At 42.4% G+C, this 19,888-nt stretch overlaps 1 protein-coding gene across 1 annotated transcript; it reads left to right on the top strand.

The window, feature by feature from the left end:
• Positions 1-5,595: 5,595 nt before the first annotated feature.
• Positions 5,596-19,645, top strand: lypla2 (lysophospholipase 2). Its single transcript, XM_072247109.1, has 9 exons — positions 5,596-5,673; positions 6,014-6,045; positions 9,508-9,573; positions 10,698-10,745; positions 15,033-15,103; positions 16,802-16,875; positions 16,968-17,069; positions 18,757-18,930; positions 19,595-19,645. Exons 1-9 carry the CDS (start codon positions 5,596-5,598, stop codon positions 19,643-19,645), a joined length of 696 nt encoding a protein of 231 aa, XP_072103210.1.
• The last annotated feature ends 243 nt before the right edge of the window (positions 19,646-19,888 follow it).

Here is a 19,888-nt window from a genome sequence, read left to right as displayed (position 1 = left end):
CTGCTGCAATCTCTTTTCTGTTCCCTAATCTACTCTGTTTCAATGAAATACTATATTTCAGTAGGAGTTTGAGGAGAGCTGGTATGCCACCTAAAACACTGGAAAATTTCTACAGCAGTATCCTGGAGAGCGTTCTAACTGGCTGCATTACCATCTGGGGGCTACTGCATGGGATCGAGTAAGCTGCAGAGAGTTGTAAAATTGGTCAGCTCCATCATGGGTATTAGCCGCCATAGTAGTGGTACCTCAAAAAGGCAGCATCCATCATCAAGGACTCCCATCACCCAGGACATTCCCTCTTCTCATTGTTACCACCAGGTAGGAGGTACAGGAGCCTGAAGGCAGACACTCCGCAATTCTGGAACAGCTTCTTCCCCTCTGCCATCAGACTTCTGAATGGACATTGATTAACACTACCTTGCTACTTTTTATTTCTGTTTTTGCATTACTTATTTAATTTAACTATTTAATATACATATAAAGTATATACATACTGTAATTTACAGTTTTATATATATTATCATGTATTGCATTGTACTGCTGCCATAAAGTTAGCAAATTTCGCAACATGCTGCTGAATTATTTATCAGAATGTGACTACGCACCATTGGAGAGTAAAATCAATCAGTGAAGTCAAGACTTTAAAAAGCATAAAGATCAACTAGCTACAGTTGCAGGAAATCTAAAATAAAAATAGAATACTATTTCATCTTAAAAGGGCTTTGATCTGAAATGTTAACTTTGTTTCTCTCTCCACCAGAGCTGCCTGACCTGATGAGTTTTCTATAAGTTTGGGAAAATATCTGAGACTCGGTGAATCAAATCTAGGACTCAATGTTATGAGATAAAGTTGAACAGTATTTGATCATCAGCAGGAGCAAAGAAAATAAGGATTGCTTGAATGTAAAGAATTGTTTTAAAATGGAACAGAAAATTCCAAGAATTTTGAAGTAGGGATGTTTTATCAAATAATATCACTGTAAACTTAATTTTTTTTAATAAATTAGACTATAGAATACAAAAAATGTATTTTTTGTTAACTGACAGTCTTTAGAATTGTCAAAGTTGCTGGTGAACGCAGCAGGCCAGGACAGACCTGACGAAGGGTCTCGACCCGAAACATCGACTGTACCTCTTCCTCGAGATGCTGCCTGGCCTGCTGCGTTCACCAGCAACTTTGATGTGTGTTGCTTGAATTTCCAGCATCTGCAGAATTCCTCGTGTTTACATCTTTAGAATTGTGGCAGCTTAAGTCCCCTTTAAAATATTTAATTTCCCTCTACCTGTGGTCTTCTTAACTCAGAATAATAGTTGATCTGACCTAGTCATTCACACGCTGAGTGGCTCCCTTCCTACCAATTTAATTTTCTCAAGTAAGTAACATCACAAGATGACCAGTTTTGATCATGCCTATCTCTTCAAATCACTGAATCCTTAAAATACCTGGAACTACATGTCTTAATTTTACTAAGGTGTAAAAATAACTACATTTAGACATAATATTCACCCACAATAAACACACAAAAATAATGAGAGTATACAGTATGTGGCACAAACACGAGAAAGTCTGCAGACGCCGGAAATCCAAAGCACCAGACACAAAATGTTGGAGGAACTCAGCAGGGCAGGCTGTCTCTATGGAAAAGAGTAAACAGTCGACATTTCAGACTGAGATCCTTAATCAAGGCTGGAAAGAAAGAGAAGAAGTCAGAAGGTCGGAGGGAGGGGAGCAAGAAGTACAAGGTGGGAGGTGATAGGTGAAACCAGGTGAAGTAAAGAGCTGGGAAGTGGATTGGTGAAAGAGAGAAAGGGGGGAATCTGACAGGAGAGGATAGAAGGCCATGGAAGAAAGGGAAGGGGGAGGAGCACCAGAGGGAGGTGCTGGGCAGGTAAGAAGAGAAGGTGAGAGAGGGAATGGTTGGGGCTGGGGAAGGTCATGATGGAGGTTCAAGAAATCAAAGTTCATGCAATCAAGTTGGAGGCTACCCAAATGGAATATGAGGTGTTGCTCCTCCAACCTGAGCGTGGCCTCATCGCGGCAGTAGAGGAGGCCATGGACTGACATGTCGGAATGGGAATGGGAAGTACAATTGAAATGTGTGGCCACCGATCAGCATATGAACTGATACATATTTGAGGAGATATGTGGATCAGTTCATATCGATCATTAATTGGAGTTATTTATTGATTTGACTTCGCTGGATGAAATAAATAATAATTAGATCTTCAGTCCTAAAGAAGGATCTCGACCTGAAATGTCGACTGTTTATGCATTTCCACGGATGCTGCCTGGCCTGCTGAGTTCCTCCAGCATTTTGCGTGTGTGTGTGTGTGTGTGTGTGTGTGTGTGTGTGTGTGTGTGTATGTGTGTGTGTGTGTGTGTGTGTGTGTTGCCTTGGATTTCCAGCATCTGCAGATTTTTTAGATTGAGGACACGCAGTCCTCTCTTATTGTCATTTAGTAATGCATGCATTAAGAAACGATACAATGTTTTTTCCAGAATGATATCACAGAAACACAGATTTTCTCCTGTTGTTTACACAACCGACTGGTTCTCACACCTCTGCTGCACCCTGTAGCTGGATATTTGCTCAGTGACTTTTGAAATTCTCGAGCCTACTTACCCAAATAACTGGAGAAACAACTGAGGAGACAAAAGAATCACCTGCTGTAACTGACAGGGTTGCGGGATCGGGGCGGCAATTAGGACCTAGATGTATAATATTGCATCGATGTCATTAAACTTTCAACTATATCTGGATGGTGACTGTTGGAATCTCCCGTGCATTCTGGAAGTATATGGACCCATTCTGGGGGGAGACAGCAATGACTAGATTCCCAGGTCAGGGATTCAGCGAATGGAAAGATAGAGTCACTGGGATCCAGTGACGTCAACTCCGGAGACCGGGATGCGGCTGCTCTGCGTTACCGGCCAGTGAAGGCGGCAGGTGGGCGTCGGGTGGTCGGCGGTCGTGGGGAGCGGGTCAGTGTTCTGCCGGTGGATGGGTAAGTGGCGACCGGTCTCCGGGAGTAAATCGTTGCGCCCTCGGCATCTTTTGGTCCAGCGCGGCGAGGAGACCGGGCAGGTTGTACAATGGAAGCTCCCGGCCTCCGGCTCTCTCTTCTTCATCATCCACCCCCCTCGTCTCAGGCCTCCCCGCCACATCCCCATGACCCCCACCCCGTCCCCATCCTGCCTCTTCCCTCTCTATTGCCCTTTCCCCCCATCCCTCTCACCGCCACCTCCACCCTATCCTTCCCTGTTGCCCCTCCATCCCTCTCCCTACTGGCGCTCGATGACAGTCCTCTCCCCCCACCCCCCACACCCGCGGTCGGCATTGATACCCAGTAAATGCCCCAGTTATGGCTCAGTGAGACCTCTTTGTACAACGTGGCTAATGTCATCCACTACACATTCAAACGGCACTATTTATAATAAGGTGACATTGTCTAATACCTTTTAAAATTTCTTGCTACCGAATATGTATGTGTGTAAAATTAAGTAGCGATAGTGTCAATCTGACCACCTCCCAAAGCTTAAATAGTGCTGTATTCCGAAATATTTATAGCAGAGCGCGGTTGAAACCCAGCACATCTGTCAGATTGTCATTGCACGTTGCATCTGACCGTCAGCCTGAGGACCCACACTCACTGTTTCAGGAACAGCTTCTTCCCCCCACCCCCCGTCACCAGACCGTCATCAGATTTCTGAATGGACAATGAACACCTCCTCAGTGTTTCCCCCTTGCTTTTTGTACTAATGTAATTTATATGCAGTACTGTGCAAAAGTCTTAGGCACATAAAAATAGCTCGGATGCCTCAGACGTTTGCACACCACTGTGTTTGTCAACATGGGACGGAGAGCGAGTTTGTAAATCTGGCGAGGTCAAAGGATGTTGGGAGTGGTGAGGGTGGAGCACCGCGGGAGGGGTGTGGGACAGGGGACAGAGGAGTGCCAGGGCTGAGGGCCAGGTGGCAGAGGAGTGCCAGGAGTGTGAGGCAGGTGGCAGGGGAGTGCCAGGGGTGTAGGGCAGGGGGCAGAGGAGTGCCAGGGGTGTGAGGCAGGTGGCAGGGGAGTGCCAGAGGTGTGGGGCAGAGGGCAGAGAAGGAGTGCCACGGGTGTGGGCCAGGTGGCAGAAGGAGTGCCAGGGGTGTGGGGCAAGTGGCAGAGAAGGGGTGCCACAGACCCAGCCCTGAGGCACCAGGCAAGGACAATTAATTGATTCTGAATGATTGGTTTATTATCATTACAGAATGTCTGTCTCGTATTTCCTCTCCCTTCTCCTTTTCCCAACTATAATTCCCCTCTCCCTGTCCCCTTCCCACTCTCAGTCCACAGTAGCGATCCATATCAGAATCAGGTTTATCACCACTCACATATGTCATGAAATTAGTTTCTTTTAAGTGGCAGCATAACAGTATAATACATGCAATTACAACAGTACTGTGCAAAAGTCTTCGGCATATATATATTATCATTTTTATCATTTTGTATTGCAATATATTGCTGCCGGGAAAACAACAAAATTCACAACATAAGCCTGATTATTGTTAAACCCGATTCTGATTCCGGTCAACATATGGTTAGTGGATATCAGTGACTAGTAGGTAGGGTCCTAAACATTAGATGTTTGGCTTCTTTGATGCAGTTGAGGAAAATAAATAATAATATGACTGTTAACCAGACTCAAACATTTTCTTTACCCATTCCTCAACAATTAGAGTTATAGACTTGTCTTGCATTAGGACATTGTCCAATGTGTTTTGGATTTTCATAGAATCCTACAAGTACACAACATAGAGTAAGATAATTATGCCAGCCAAAAAAACATCCATTCAGACCAATAGCATGTCCCAGCTATTTGTTCGTCCCAGTTACACTCTAACTGGGAAGAAGATTTGTGGTCTCATTGCCTTCTGAGGCTGTAGATTCCAAACCTCTAACATCCTTTGGTTGAAATGAATTCCCCATTTTCCTTTCTAATCCTTCTAGCAATTTCTATCAATATACAGCACCTAGTTATTGTTCTTTCTGCTAAAGGAAATTTTCATATTTGCCCTATTTAGAGACATCAGTTTTAGAAAACCTTGAATTTCCCTTTGCTGTCTAACTAGGTGGAGTTTCAATAACTTTGTAATAAGATTGCACATAAAATATCACAGAATAAATGATAAAGTGAGTCTGATGGTAACGTTTGTTATTTAAACACAATTTAAAACTCGGTTGTGATAATATGCTAATATTTTGAGGGCCAATTTGCTATAGATTTTCTCCTATGTCTAGTATTTTCTTCAGTATATTATGCCAGCACATTGTATGATGGTAGTAAAGACCTACTGGATGCAGAGTTTTTTCAGTTTGAAGTTGCAGGTATATATCGCATTGTTTCATATGGAGAATAAATTTCTCTTTGGAATGCACAGCATTTACCTGAAACAAACATTTTTGAAATGTTCCTCATACATTTGTGTGTCTCTGGCCCTGAGCCTCTGGGTTTATTTTTTCAAAATAACATTCTCGTTCTTTTAAGTGCCAGCTGGGAACCATAACAGGTTATTCCTGCTTCTGTCTCTGAAGGTATCACAGTTGATGTATGTGTGGTAACAACATGTCTTTGCCGCTGCTCGACGAAGCCGCGACAGTGTCTGGGACAGAACGGGAGACGGCAGTGGTAAGCAATATGCTCTCCAGCGCTGTCTTTTGGTTTGTTTTCTCTGAAGCTGAAGAGGCCAGGAGAAGAACTGATAAAAGTATATATAATTATGAGGGTGATAGATAAAGTGGATAATAAAAATCTCTTTCCCATGATATGAGGACAGCTCCTTAAGGTGAGAGGTGGGAGGGTTGGTGGGGATCTAAAAGGGGAATATGGCATTAATTTCCTCCGTAGTTAATTTGAAATACCATTGCTACTATCATATTGTGTTTGACATTGTTTTATTGGATCGTATCTCTTGTCTTTGCTATATGGTACCGTATATATTCATGCTTGTTTCAATTGTGTTGCATAGGTTATTTTCTTGCATGGACTTGGAGACAGTGGGTGAGTTTAAGTGAAACTTCTAACTGTAGTGATGTAAAACATTAAATGTATGCTAAATGTTTTTTTCTTATGATGAAAGGCATTTGCCACTTGCATTCTGAGGTTTACCTAATAGTCGTATACACTATGTTGCTGTGTGATGTATTTTTATCACCTATTTTCCATAAAGTTAATTTCCCAGATCCATCTGTAGGAATATTAATAAATATTATCTTGGAGGCAAAATGTGCGCTTCATTTTCTTCCCTGGATAAATTGACTAACGGTATTCCTCAATCTGATGGTTTTTTTTGACTCGTCTACGTTATTGAACAGCTAATTGGGCTGTGAATACCTTCAGGTCCAGATTCATGTTCTGGTCTTCAGTAACTTTATTCCAGCTGAAATACTCCACCTGCATGTTAATTTTTGTTAACAGGAAAAAGAAAAATACTGTGATTATTATCAGTTATCTTCCTGAGTTGGGCATTAAGCAGGTTGGGATTCTTGTTGATCTGTGAATCCCCAGGAGGTAAATAGGTGGCACTAGCTAATATGATTTACATGTGAATAATCTACATGGTCACGATAATGGGGGAGCTGCTCCCATTAACAGTAAAGTAAAGGCATCCGTTAGTCTTGCGAGACCATGGATCTGTGCCTGGAAAATCTTCACTCTCCAGGGCGCAGGCCTGGGCAAGGTTGTAAGCAGTTGCCCATGCTGCAAGTCTCCCCTCTCCATGACACCAATGTTGTCCAAGGGAAGGGCATTAGGACCCATACAGCTTGGCACCAGTGTCGTCGCAGAGCAATGTGTGATTAAGTGCCTTGCTCAAGGACTCAACACGTTGCTTCCGCTGGGGCTCGGGAATTAACTCCTTTATTTAATCCACATTACAGTTGTTTGATGTATTCATCACTTATTTGTAAGAAGCATTGTTGTCAGTTATAATATAGCATTGCTTTAATAGTATAATTACAGTATATAAGCATTGATTCTGTCAATGAAAGATACTGAGCTGAAGCCAGTTGCATTTCCGTGGAGGTAAAATTAGATCATTTGTTACACAAGATGGATATTTAGACTTCAGGGTTGAGTTTTATTGGAATATGCACAAGTACATGTATGCACAGGTGTAATGAAAAACGATACTGGCAGTAGCATCACATTGTTGGTCGTTCAGTGATGACTAGGACTGTCATTTCCAACCATTTCTAACTTTGGTCATCCTACTCGCTGAACATATACACTTCCCACTTTCTTCCTTGAGCTTTCCAATCAGAAAGAAATGTATACGCTGATATTTGTTGTGGTCAGCCCGATGAGACTCTTGACTCTTTTAAACCATCTTACCTGCGCCTCCGCAAGCTAAAATGTCTTACAGTACTAAGTTCAGCCATACTCACCTAATGTAGTTTTAACTTGCATAGGTCTGGCATTTCTGAATGAGAACCATGGAACCATTAGTGGATGTTTAGCTCCCATTCCCCTTTGTGCTTCAACCACCGTCTATTGCCTCTGAGAAGTCACATTTGAATCCTGTGCAGGGCTTGGCACCACAGCAATTAGTCTGAGATTTAACGTCTAATCTGTAGAGAAACCTCAGACAGCGGCAGCATCAAGAAAGAAGAAAGGAATATAAACCACAATATATAAGAGTAGAGCAGGGCCATTTGGCCCATCGAGTCTATTCCGCCATTCCTTCATGGCTGATTTATTATCCCTCTCAACGCCACTCTCCCCTTCTCCCCGTAACCTTTTATGCCCCTACTAATCACGAACCTCTATTTTAAATATATCAAATGACTTGGCCTCCTCATCAGCCTGTGGCAGTAACTGCCACAGATTCACCGCCTTCTGGCTAAAGAAATTTCCATAGATTCTGCCTGACCTGCTCAGTTCCTCCAGCATTGTGTGTGTTGCTGAAGAAACTCCTCCTCATCTTTATTCTACAGGGATGTCCTTCTAGTCTGAGGCTGTGACCCCTGGTCCTAGGCTCCTGCACTATAGGAGTCGTCCTCTCCACGTTCACGTAGACAAAATGAACAGTGAAAAAAGCTGAATGACTGAAGGTGTTTTGTATTTTAAAATGCTTCCGTGTATTTAAAAGCATAATGAAGTAAACAGGCCATTCGTTTTCCTATCCTGTTCAATTTTATCCAATTCCAAGCTAGTTTAGAGATGCTGTGGTACTTGGAGATTTGTGGATCAGGTGTCCTGAATTAAAAACATAACCCTAGTCGCGACAGTTCAGCAAAACTTTGTACACTTTGACCACTTGGCACTAAAGTGGACTTTTTTTTGTTCTAATTGTGTTTTCTTGTAAAACTTTTGTATCACTTTTGTTTTCCTTGTGAATGTTGCCTATATGATGCTTTGTGCCTACGATGCTACAGGGCAAGTAGGTTTTTCATTACACTTGTGCGTATGAAAATGAACTTGACCTTTGATTTCAATATTTTCCCCTTGTTTTCCATTACAATTTTTGCATGTGTGAAAGAGTTACATTACTGGACTAATATCTAAAAGCCTGGAATAACAAAACTGAGATGAGAATTCAAATCCCGCTGTAGCAGTTCTGGAATTTAAATTTGTTTAATTAAGTGGACTGTATTTAAAGAGAATCATCAGTAATAATAATTTCAAAATCTTCATTCTGGATCACTAATATCATCTGAGGGGGAAGGGCAAAATCTTACATTAAAATCTTGTATATGACTCTAGGACCAACCATGATGGTTAAATCTGGAATGTCCTCTGAAATGAACCAAGGGCAGTTATGGATAGGCAAAAATTGCTGGCTTTGCCTACAACGTGCAGAACCACCAAAATAATTTTTCAGCATATCAGCTGGTATTACTGATTAAAATTAGAGACACAAAGGATCTGCTGGATTAAAATTTGATATTTTATCTTCCTTTATTAATCTTTTTATTGATTTAAAAGGAGCATAAGTACAATCAAGAGGAGAATTATCTCAAATATATATATCAGTAACAATATAAACCGAGATTAAGATAAACATTGTCAAAATCATATTATTAAACTAGTATAAATATATAATATTAAAAAAATAAAAATAGCAATTCTCTTCTTATCAGTTATGAAGAGAAAAGAAAAAACATTGAGCTTTAAATAAAGAGAGAGAAAAAAATCACTGCACTATATATAAAAAAAACAAAAAAAAAGGGACTGGGCAGTCCATTTTGAGGATGCAACCAAAAAAAAAGCAAGACTTTCGGATCAAATCTAAAACTTCGAAAAAAGATTGAAAGAGTAATAAATCAGGTTAAGTGAAAATATTGGATAAAAGGTCACCAGATTTGCACAAATTTAAAGGATGTATCAAATGTCCGACGTCTTATTTTCTCTAAATTTAAACAGGACATAATGGAGGAGAGCCAATAAAAGACCATAGGTAGATTAGAAGATATTTTGTAACTGTTAGATGATTGGACTGACAAGTTTGAAATTTGTTCTCAGATATGCATGGGCTGAGTCGCTGTCTTCTATCCGACTTCCCTATGTGAAATATATCTGCCCTCATGCGTAAGTTCAACATGACGATTAATGCTTTCACGTTTTCTTTGTGTTCGTTTGAAATATTCTCTTTAAACTGATGACGTTGAACACCAGTTCACTTCCTTGTGTCACATCTGCCTGCTTGATATTGTTGCTGGAGGCTTTGAGATCAGAAAAGGGCAAAGACTAGCGGTCATGAATTCTGTGGGTAACTCATCTAGAGAGATCTTAAACTTCTCGCTCCTTGATCTCAAAGAGTAGTGCCCGGACCCCAGTATGGGGAAGGAGGAGTTGTGTTCATCTTGACTGTGGTGGAGAAAGTGCAGGATTGCAGAAGGGTGAAATGCTTTTGCACTGCCACTGTTTTAATCTTGTTCTCATCTTAACATTGCAGTTGAAGGGACACGGTGAGAGTGGTCCAAGGGCCTAGATGACAGTCATTTACCATGAGTTGCAGCAAATCACCCGACCTGAGCTGATTCACCAGGACTCTCTCCTCCCAGCACATACTTAATATGATCTGTCCGTCTGATTACTGGCCCCATAGGCCCCTTGAGCCACGCTGCCCAGTAACCCACCGATTTAACCCCAGCCCAATCACGGGACAATTTATAATGACCAATTAACCTATCAACTGGTACAACTTGGGGCTGTCGGAGGAAACCGGAGCACCCGGTGGAAACCTATAGGGAGAACGTACAAACTCCTGACAGGCAGCTTCGGGAATTGAACCTGGGTCACCTGTACTGTAAAGTGTTTTACCGCCAAGTGACCGGATTGGGTCCGGAAAAGCTGTCTATATACCCAGGACTGCTATGACTTAAAGTCCTCATTGTCCTCTGGGTGTAGCAGTTAGCACAGTCGTTTTTCAGCAGCAGCTATCATCAATCTGAATTCATTCCCCACTGGGTAGCAACGTACTTTTGGGAAAATTAATTTTGTGTTTCTGTCCTTTTAGATCAGTCCAGAATTTTGTCTTTGGGTCATTTGTTGTCCTGAAACAATATGAAATGCAATGATCATTTTATATTTGGGATGAAATAACATGGTTGACTATGAGGTCTAAATTACAACAAAACACATTAATATTGTGAAGCTTGAATATATTTGAGGTATAATTTCTGAATGTGATTTAATTCTTGTTTATTCAGGCCAAAGATGCCTGTGCAATTGAAAAACTTTGCATCGATTCCATCATGGTGAGTAAGTTTTTCTGTCATTCATAAATTTTCTCCTTTCATGACACTCTTGTCTTATTTCTCTGTCACCCTACCCATTATCATTTTTCCTCTGCCTTCTAAATTGTTTTATTTAAATACTTGGGAGTCCAGTTTTTAATATCCTGGCTAATTTCATGTGCACCCTTGCCTCATTTTGTGACCATTTAAACTTAATCACTGACTCAATATTAATAGTCTTTTGTAAAGGAATTCCAAATGTATTGCACTTTGTAAGTGGAAAGGTTTTTCACCTTATGTTATGAAAGGCCTGGATCTAGTCATTAGACCTGCAGTCCTAGATTCCCAAATAATTTCTCCACCAGATCCACTTACCATAAGTTACAAACACTCTTCATATTCCAAATTCCAGTGACGCCCACCTTCGTTTGTGTAAATTTTTTTTCTAATTCAGATCTCAATTTCAAACCCAAGTTGTACTCTGATAAATCAATGCATCATTCCCTTCAAAGTGGGCATATTCTCAAACTGCAGTTTCTATGACAACACACATAAAATGCCGGAGGAACTCAGCAGGTCAGGCAGCATCTACAGAAATGAATGAACCAGTGACGTTTCAGGCCGAGACCCTTCTTCAGGGCTGGAAAAGAAGGGGGAAGATACCAGAATAAAAAGGTGGGGGAGGGGAAGGAGGCTAGCAGGAAGGTGATATGCATTTTATCCCACTACCTAAGTTCAAAATTATGGTAATAATTGGAACCCAACTCATTGTATTGCTGCATCCTATTAGCCACAGAGTACCTGTCCATAGCTTCTATCCTTAATTATAACTGTTAGTAATTTCCCAACAAGCAAATTGGTCTGTAATTCCATTGCTTTCTCCTCTCATCTTAGACCGTGAAGCTAGAGGTGCAATTTTCCAAGCTAAGTGCACTGTTTCTCAATTGAGAGAACCTTGGCTGATCATTGGGACATCTGTAATTTCCTTGCCAATGTCCTTTATCTCAGGAGTTCCCAACCTGGAGACCATGGACCCCTTGCCTAATGGTATTGGTCCATGGCATTAAAAAAAAAAGGTTGGGAACCCCCAGCTTTATATGTTGGGATGGAAATCATCTTGAGGGGTTTGTCAGTCTTCACTGCCATTACTTTCTGCTCTAACTGTTAATTTGCTTGCTTTATTTTGGTGACCTCTAGTCTCCATTATTGTAAAAGGATGCCAAAACAAACCAGAAATGTTGGTTACTGATAGCAGAAGATGCAGAAAAACTAATAAACACTTTTGTTTTTAGCCATTAGACTACAGTAATGCACTCTTTTCAGGACTGCCTAAGAAAGATATAAACCGGCTACAGCTTGTTCAAAAATGCAGCAGCAAGAATCTTAACCAATAAAAAAATCTGAGCACATTTCACTGGTTTTAGCATCATTACACCGGCTGCCTCTGTCCTTTAGGATCAATTTTAATTGTATATGAAGCTCTGAATAACCTAGCTCCTCTGTATATTTTGGAGTGTGTATCCCCTCACATCCCTATCATAATCTTAGAACCACAAATGCTGGTTTGCTTAGTGTTCCTAAGAACTGATGGGATGGCGTTTTGTTGGAATCTGAAATATTCTACCAACTGAGATGCGCCAAACTAGTACTGAGGTACAACTTCAAAACACTTCTCAAGAACCTACTTTTTAAACTTGGCCTACTTATGCCTGTTGATGTTGATTATATTTATATAATTTGGTGTATTTGATTACATTTTATTCTATATAATGTTTGACTTAAGATTTTTAATTTTGTCGGGTATTTTTATGACTGTATTGATGCATCTTCACAATCTATGTAAAGCACTATGAGCCTGCATCTTAATGTGTGAAAGGTGCTACAGGAAAAAAATTATTATTAAAAAATCCTGTTTCTCCACTATAAATAACAGTTTAATGTTGTATCCTCCATTTCAGGTGGCACAGTTTTCTCTTGACACTTTTCACTTTTCTTCCACTTCCCAGCCTCACGTACTCTAAACTGACTCATTCTCTATTATTGTGATACGGGTCGAGCGAGAATTTCCTTTGTTCCTTTGAACTTGGGCTTGTTCTGTCTATTTGATTTCTCCGATAACTGTCTATTGGCTTTCATCTCTTCAATTTTCTGGGTTTTTTAAAAAATTTTCTTTTGACATTAAGAGTATCTTGCCCCAAGGGGATAAATAGTTCATGTCAGGCTAAATTCTGTATAATTTCTCTTCTATTGCCGTTTATAGTTTGTGCCTCATCCTTTCCTTAAATCATCATAACTGTTTGCATTTCTTCCTTTCGAGTTATTAGCAATGATCAACTTTTAAACTATTTAGCTCTTTGCGTTTTGCCAGATCAAATATGGCCTTTCTCTGTGTTGACCCAGTATTTGCAGAAATGTATCCTGGTGACAGTCAAGTGCAGTTAAGTGTGTTAACTACTGTATTGTACAAGAAATCAAAATTGGTTTTGCAAATATTGGATATCTGAAGTGCAAACATTTTTGAAAATATGAAGCAGGGCAACCACCACTGTAAGGCAAGCGTTTGTGTCCGTGTGGTTCCTAAAATGGTTATAGCTGGTGAGGGGTGGGGGGTGGGGGAGGTGTAGTGGGGACAAGCTCCCACTATAATGCTCTCACTGGTGTGCATCTCAAATAGACTCTACAACCAAGTCCAGCTCCTGGCCTTACTCTGTGGCTCAGCCACTGAGCCTGGCAGGACTGTTTCTACCAACACGAGAAGGGGAAAGGCGGGTTACTGGTGCCTTAAAACCAGTTGCTTTGGACAGATGGGGCTCATCGGCCACGGTTGGCAGCTCATTTAGGAGAAGGGAAACTCTGATCTCAAACCCCCGCTGCCTTGTGGCTATACCCACTCGTGGGGAAGGCTTTGGGTGTAAAGCCCGAGGAACAATCCGGAGCTGCAGTGACTGGCAACTCCTGCCCCGCCACTGGTGCCAAACTGTTCCTTTGAATACTGCCCTGGCTTGTGTGTTGACTCCAACACAGACAGCTTTAATGCAACGTCCACGGTCAACCCTGACCAGCAGAGGGGCAGTGTGTGTGTGTGTGTGTGTGTGTGTGTGGGTCTGTGTGTGTCTGTGTGTGGGTCTGTGTGTGCGTGTGGGTGTCTGTGTGTGTGTGTGGGTGTCTGTGTGTGTGTGTGTGTGTGTGTGTGGGTCTGTGTGTGTCTGTGTGTGGGTCTGTGTGTGCGTGTGGGTGTCTGTGTGTGTGTGTGGGTGTCTGTGTGTGTGTGTGTGTGTGTGTGTTTGTGGGTCTGTGTGTGGGTCTGTGTGTGGGTCTGTGTGTGGGGTGTGTGTGTGTGTGGACATGTATGTGTGGGGTGGGTGTGTCTGTGTCTGTGTGGGTGTGTGTGTGTGGGTGTGTGTCTGTGTGGGTGTGTGTGTGTGGGTGTGTGTGTGTGTGTGTGTGTGTGCAGGTGCGTGTGTGCGTGTGGGTGTCTGTGTGTGCGTGTGGGTGTCTGTGTGTGTGTGTGTGTGTGTGTGTGTGTGTGTGTGTGTGTATATATACAGGTGTCAAGTGAAATAGAGAAACAAGTTTATATGTAAAATGCATTGAGTCAGTATTTGCCTAGTGATTAGAGACCCGTGTTGATGAGTGTGTGTGTGGTCTCCGTCGGTCGTGGTCGACCATGGGTGCTGCGCCTCTGTTAGTCACTGGAGTGAAGCTGGAGTGGCCTCTCTAGGGTGCAAGCCAGGGCAGAGTTGATATGGAGATCTGTCTGTTGCCCGTGCAGTGGGACCCCCTCTCCGTGCTGACGACAGGTCCAAAGGAACGACGAGAGTCGGTACGGTTTGGCGCCAGCGACATCGCAGGAGTTGCCGTGCCGATGCTGGGTACAGCAGTCAGCCGCCTTCGGGACTCCGACTCCGGGTTTTTCCTCGGGGTTTACTCCCAAAGCCTTTCCCGTGAGCGGGTATAGCCACAAGGCAGCGGAGGTTCAAAATCGGAGTTTTCCCTCTCCTAGATGAGCTACCATCTGTGGTTAACGAGCCCCATCTGCCCGGAGCAACTGGTTTTAAGGCACCAGTGGCCTGCCTTTGCCCCTTTGATAATGTCAGTGAGAACAGCTCCGCTGGGCATAAGAACCATGACACACGTGAAGGCCAGGAGTTGGACTTGGTTGTCAGAGGCTGTCTGAGACACGCCATGAAGAGCATTTGTTTAGCAGTGGGAGCTCGTCCCCACTACCACCCTTCAGTTACGACTACCCTTGGAGCCTGATGAGTGCAATATCATTCTTAAAGTAAAAGTTTGTCTTTTGTTTAAAAGGTTTGACTTGACTGGATTAAGTCCAGATGATGCTGAAGATGAAGCTGGTATAAAGAAAGCTGCTGACTGCAGTGAGTTCCCTTTTGTTGCTGTTCATCCACTCCATGCTCTTGATGAGGGGCAGATGAGTAATGGGCTTCTCACTTTAAGTGTGCAGCAGCACTTTTAACAAAGGAATTTCCCCGTGACTGTAGTGGGGGGCTGCATAGACCCCCTTGCTTACTGGTGTTGGTCCATGGCATAAAAAAGGTTGGGAATGCAAAGAAAAAATCCCATCAAACAGGGGGAAGTGAAAGATTAAGTACTATATTAAAAAGAGGGTGTACAAGTATAGTTCCAAACGGAAAAGGCATAGTTCCTGAGCAAATACTTGAGATAGAACTTCAATAGGAACTGATTCCCAAGGGAGACTCTAAAGTGTGTAAGCAGGAAGGTGAAAGTCATTAACCCTGTTTCTCACCATGGTCTCGATTAGGCAAGTGAGAATGGATGAAGTTTAGTGACTGTTCTCCATAATGGAGCGTGCACCTCATAGGCAGCAACTCAGGCCAGAGCTGGTGGCAAGAAAGAAAGAGGGGGATCAGTAATGGATTTGGGTGGAGGACCAGGGCAATTATCAAGATAGCTAGCGTGCTTTGCGACCTGAAAGCAAGCGGGAGAACAGAGGGCAAGATGATTTTGGGCTTGGATCTTACCACCATAGGACATGGGAACAGAATTAAGCCACGTGGCCCATTGACTCTACTGTGCCATTCCATCATGGCTGATTTATTATCCTTTGTCAACCCCATTCTCCTGCCTTTCGTGCCATTGACTAACCAAGAACCCATCAGCCTCTGCTGTACTTATGCTCAGTGACAGCCGTGCCTAGCAACACATTCCACAGATTCACCACCCACTGGTGAAAGAAATTCCTTCTCATCTCTATTCTAAAAATGGACATCCCTCTATTCTGAGGCTGCATCCAAGTGTATAGAGTTTGGTATGGACTCCCAAATCCTAAGAACTTTCTACAGGGGCACGACTGAGAGCATCCTGACTGGCTGCATCACTGCCTGGTATGGGAACTGAACCTCCCTCAATCGCAGGACTCTGCAGAGAGTGGTGCGGACAGCCCAGTGCATCTGTAGTTACGAACTTCCCACTATTCAGGACATTTACAAGGACAGGTGTATAAAAAGGGCCTGTAGGACAATTGGGAACCCAAGCCCTCCCAACCATGATCTATTCCAGCTGCTACCAACCAGGAAGCAGTACCGCAGCATAAAAGCCAGAACCAACAGGCTCCGGGACAGCTTCTTCCACCAGACCATCAGACTGATGAACTCACGCTGATTTGTGTGTACTCTATATTACATTGACTGTTCTATTTATTATAAATTACTATGATTGTACATTACACATTTAGACAGAGATGTAACATAATGATTTTTACTCCTCACGTATGTGAAGGATGTAAGAAATAAAGTAAATTCAGTTCAGTTCAAGTGTGGTCCAATCAAAGCCTCAGCATTACATCCTAAAGCAGCAATCATAACATTCACAGGAACAGATATTAGTGAATTCCAAATTGTACAGATGTGGCAAAGAAGTAAGCAACATGTGGTTCTTATCAACTAAAGGTGGACGATATAAAAATATATGTTCTGTATAATGGATGTCAGCTTATTTGTATCCAGCTTATGTGTACAGAGAGGGAATGGGGAGATGTGGTTTGTTTACATCAAATGAATAACTGTTTCTGTTTTTATTTCCACCCTCCCCCCAAGTTAAAGCAATTATTGATCACGAAATCAAAAATGGTATTCCTTCACATAGGATCATCCTGGGAGGATTTTCACAAGTAAATCTTCAGAATTAATTTGCTCAAATCTGAATTAGTATTTTTGAACGGCTGTCAAGGGAAGTAACTGAACTCCTCCCATTGTGTTACAGGGTGGTGCACTGTCTCTCTACACTGCTTTAACAAGCCATCATAAGTTAGGTGGTGTTATAGCCCTGAGCTGCTGGCTCCCTCTTCATAAATCATTCCCACAGGTACCTCAACACTTTGCATATTCTACTATGGTATAAAGATGCAGTAGGATTTGTCCATTAGTAGATAAAATTACCCTTCAGTTATCTGATGGGAGGTGTATGGAGGGATATGGTCCGTGTGCAGGTCAGTGGGACTAGGCAGAAAATGGTTCGGCACAGCCAAGAAGGGCCAAAAGGCCTGTTTCTGTGCTGTGGTTTCTATGGTTTCTATCTACCTTTATGGATTTATAATTTTGTGATGTTTAACATAAATTACCAGTGAGATTAGTAAACAGGTATTTTCGTTATGGTTATTAATTGCTGACGTGCTGGAAGTGAGCTTAGGCATTGAGAAGTTAATTGGTTTTGCAATGGTGGCAAGTTTTCCCGCTGCAGCTCTGCAGGAGCCTCCGTAGGAAGAGAGGTGACTTGGGCGAAGTCCTAGACAGTGCTCATACCTGTGATCTCTTCAGGAGAGATGAGAATTTTAAACAGGAGATTCTGCAGATACTGGAAATGCCGGAGGAACTCAGTGGGTCAGGCAGCATCCATGAAAATAAATAAACAGTCCACATTCGAGGGCAAAGCCCTTCATTGGGACTGGAAAGGAAAGCACCAGAATAAAAAGGTGGGGGAGGGAAGGACGACAAGCTAGAAGCTGAGAGGTGAAGCCGGGTGGGTGGGAAAAGATAAAGGGCTGGAGAGGAAGGAATCTGATAGGAGAGGAGAGTGGACCACGGGAGAAAGGGAAGGAGGAGAGGCAAGAGGCCAGAATGGAAGGAGAAATCAATGTTCAGCCATCAGGTTGGAGGCTACCTAGTCAGAACATGAGGTGCTGCTCCTCCACCCTGAGAGTGTCCTCATTGTGCTGGAAGAGGAGGCCATAGACTGACATGTCAGAATGGGAATGGGGATAGGAATTAAAATGTTTAGCCATCAGGAAATTCCGCTTTTGGCCAATGGAGCGAAGGTGCTCAACGAAGCAGCCCCCTGATTTACGATTGGTCTCACCAACGTAGAGGAGGCCGCATCGGGAGCACCGGACGCAATAGACAACTCCGACAGGTTCGCAGGTGAAGTCTTGCCTCACCTGGAAGGACAGGTTGGGGCCTTGAATGGAGGTGAATAGGCAGGTGTAGCTTTTCTCTTGACGCAGGGGTATGTGCCAGGAGGGAGATTAGTGGAGAGGCACAAATGGACAAGGTATTCGTGGAGGGAGCAGTCCCTACAGCAAGTGGAAAGTGAGGGGAGGTAAAGAAAATTGTTAGATAAACTACTTCAGAAAGGGTAATTTCCAAGGTTCACTCTCTCTGTCAGTTCAGGAGCCCGATTGTTGTAGAGTAACTGTTTCTGAACCTGCTGGTGTGGGACTTGAGGCTCCAGCTGATGAGAGCCTGGCCTGGGTGGCGGGAGTCCCTGATGACAGATACTGCTTTTCTGTGGCAGCACTCCATGTAAATCTGCTCGATGGTGGGGAGGGCTTTGTCTGTGACGGACTAGCATTGCACATTGGTCTGCGCAATGTAGAAATTTATCCACTTGTGGGCACAGCTGGAATTCAATTTAACACTCATCAGAAAGATACCACCTAACCAGATCTTGGTAATAGGACGATGATTGGTTAATCTGATAAAACGGGATTTCTAGGAATGAATTAAAGGGTACAACTGATGATTTAAATGCAGGTATAATTTGTTTATGTTTCTAGGCCGCAGGCAGCAATGTCAACAAGGACATCAGCATCCTGCAATGTCATGGGGAAATGGATCCTGTGATAACATTAAAATTTGGTTTTATGACTTTGCATAAGCTAAAGACAATCGTCAATCCAGAAAACATTCAGTTTATAACATACTTAATGCAGCACTGCACATGTCAACAGGTGAGCGTTGCTGCAGTTTCTTCTGTTTGTAAATAACTATTTCTGTGTCATCCAACCCATATTTGTGTTAATGCATACTGGGGACAAGCAAAGGTAAAGTCTTTCAACATTAAATAGCTCCTTGTCGGAATTGTCACTCAGTCAGAATTGGGCCAAATAGCTTTCTGGTTAATAATGAGGTTAAAATTATATTGACTTCCAAATTGTCTATTTGTGCAAGACTGCTTCTTCTGTCAAATTTGACGCCACTCACTGCGACTGGATGTGTCGGACTTTAGTAACTAAACTGTGCTCGATTAGACTATGGATGGCAGATCATATGGTTGATTTCCAGCAAAGGAACAAAGAAAAGAAAGCAATTCTGTCAGGATCTAGAGAATAATGTTTCTGGCTTGTTTTTTTTTGAGGTAATTATAATGAAAACCAGGTATTAGAAGATTAAGTTGGAAAAGTGGGTGAGCGTTTGCCTCAAGACTGAGGTGTTGATGGATTTGAGCTTTGAAAGTGGAAAGGACAATATTGGAGCAATAATAATTTGCAATGTCTGCTGTTGTGTGTTATGGGGAAATTTAACTTTACCGGTAGTAATTTGGAACGAAAATAAGAATACAGTATTAGAATTACTCAAAATAGTTTAATAAAACTCTTTTCTTTCATTGCACAGGAATTGGTCGCAGTGGAAGACTTCATTGCCAAGCAGCTTCCACCAGTCTAACTGAAGATAGCAAATCACTAAACCCCACTACTATTTTAAGTCTCGTCCAAAAATTGAAACCAGTTCAGATGCAAGGAACCTCAGTTCTTTAATTGACCACTTTATTTATAATTGTTAATATTTTTTCTACAGTTGCTTTGAGTTGGTGTATCTTCAGGCACTTCAAGGTTCCTTTTGGATGATAATTTATTTACAAAGATGTACTTGTTCAGTTTTAACACTTCCCAGCTCAGATGGTTAGTC

This window comes from Mobula birostris, chromosome 30 (genome assembly GCF_030028105.1).
Source record: "Mobula birostris isolate sMobBir1 chromosome 30, sMobBir1.hap1, whole genome shotgun sequence".
NCBI lineage: Eukaryota > Metazoa > Chordata > Chondrichthyes > Myliobatiformes > Myliobatidae > Mobula > Mobula birostris.
Note: the sequence above shows the minus strand (reverse complement) of the source record. Positions and strands in the feature narration are given on the sequence as shown.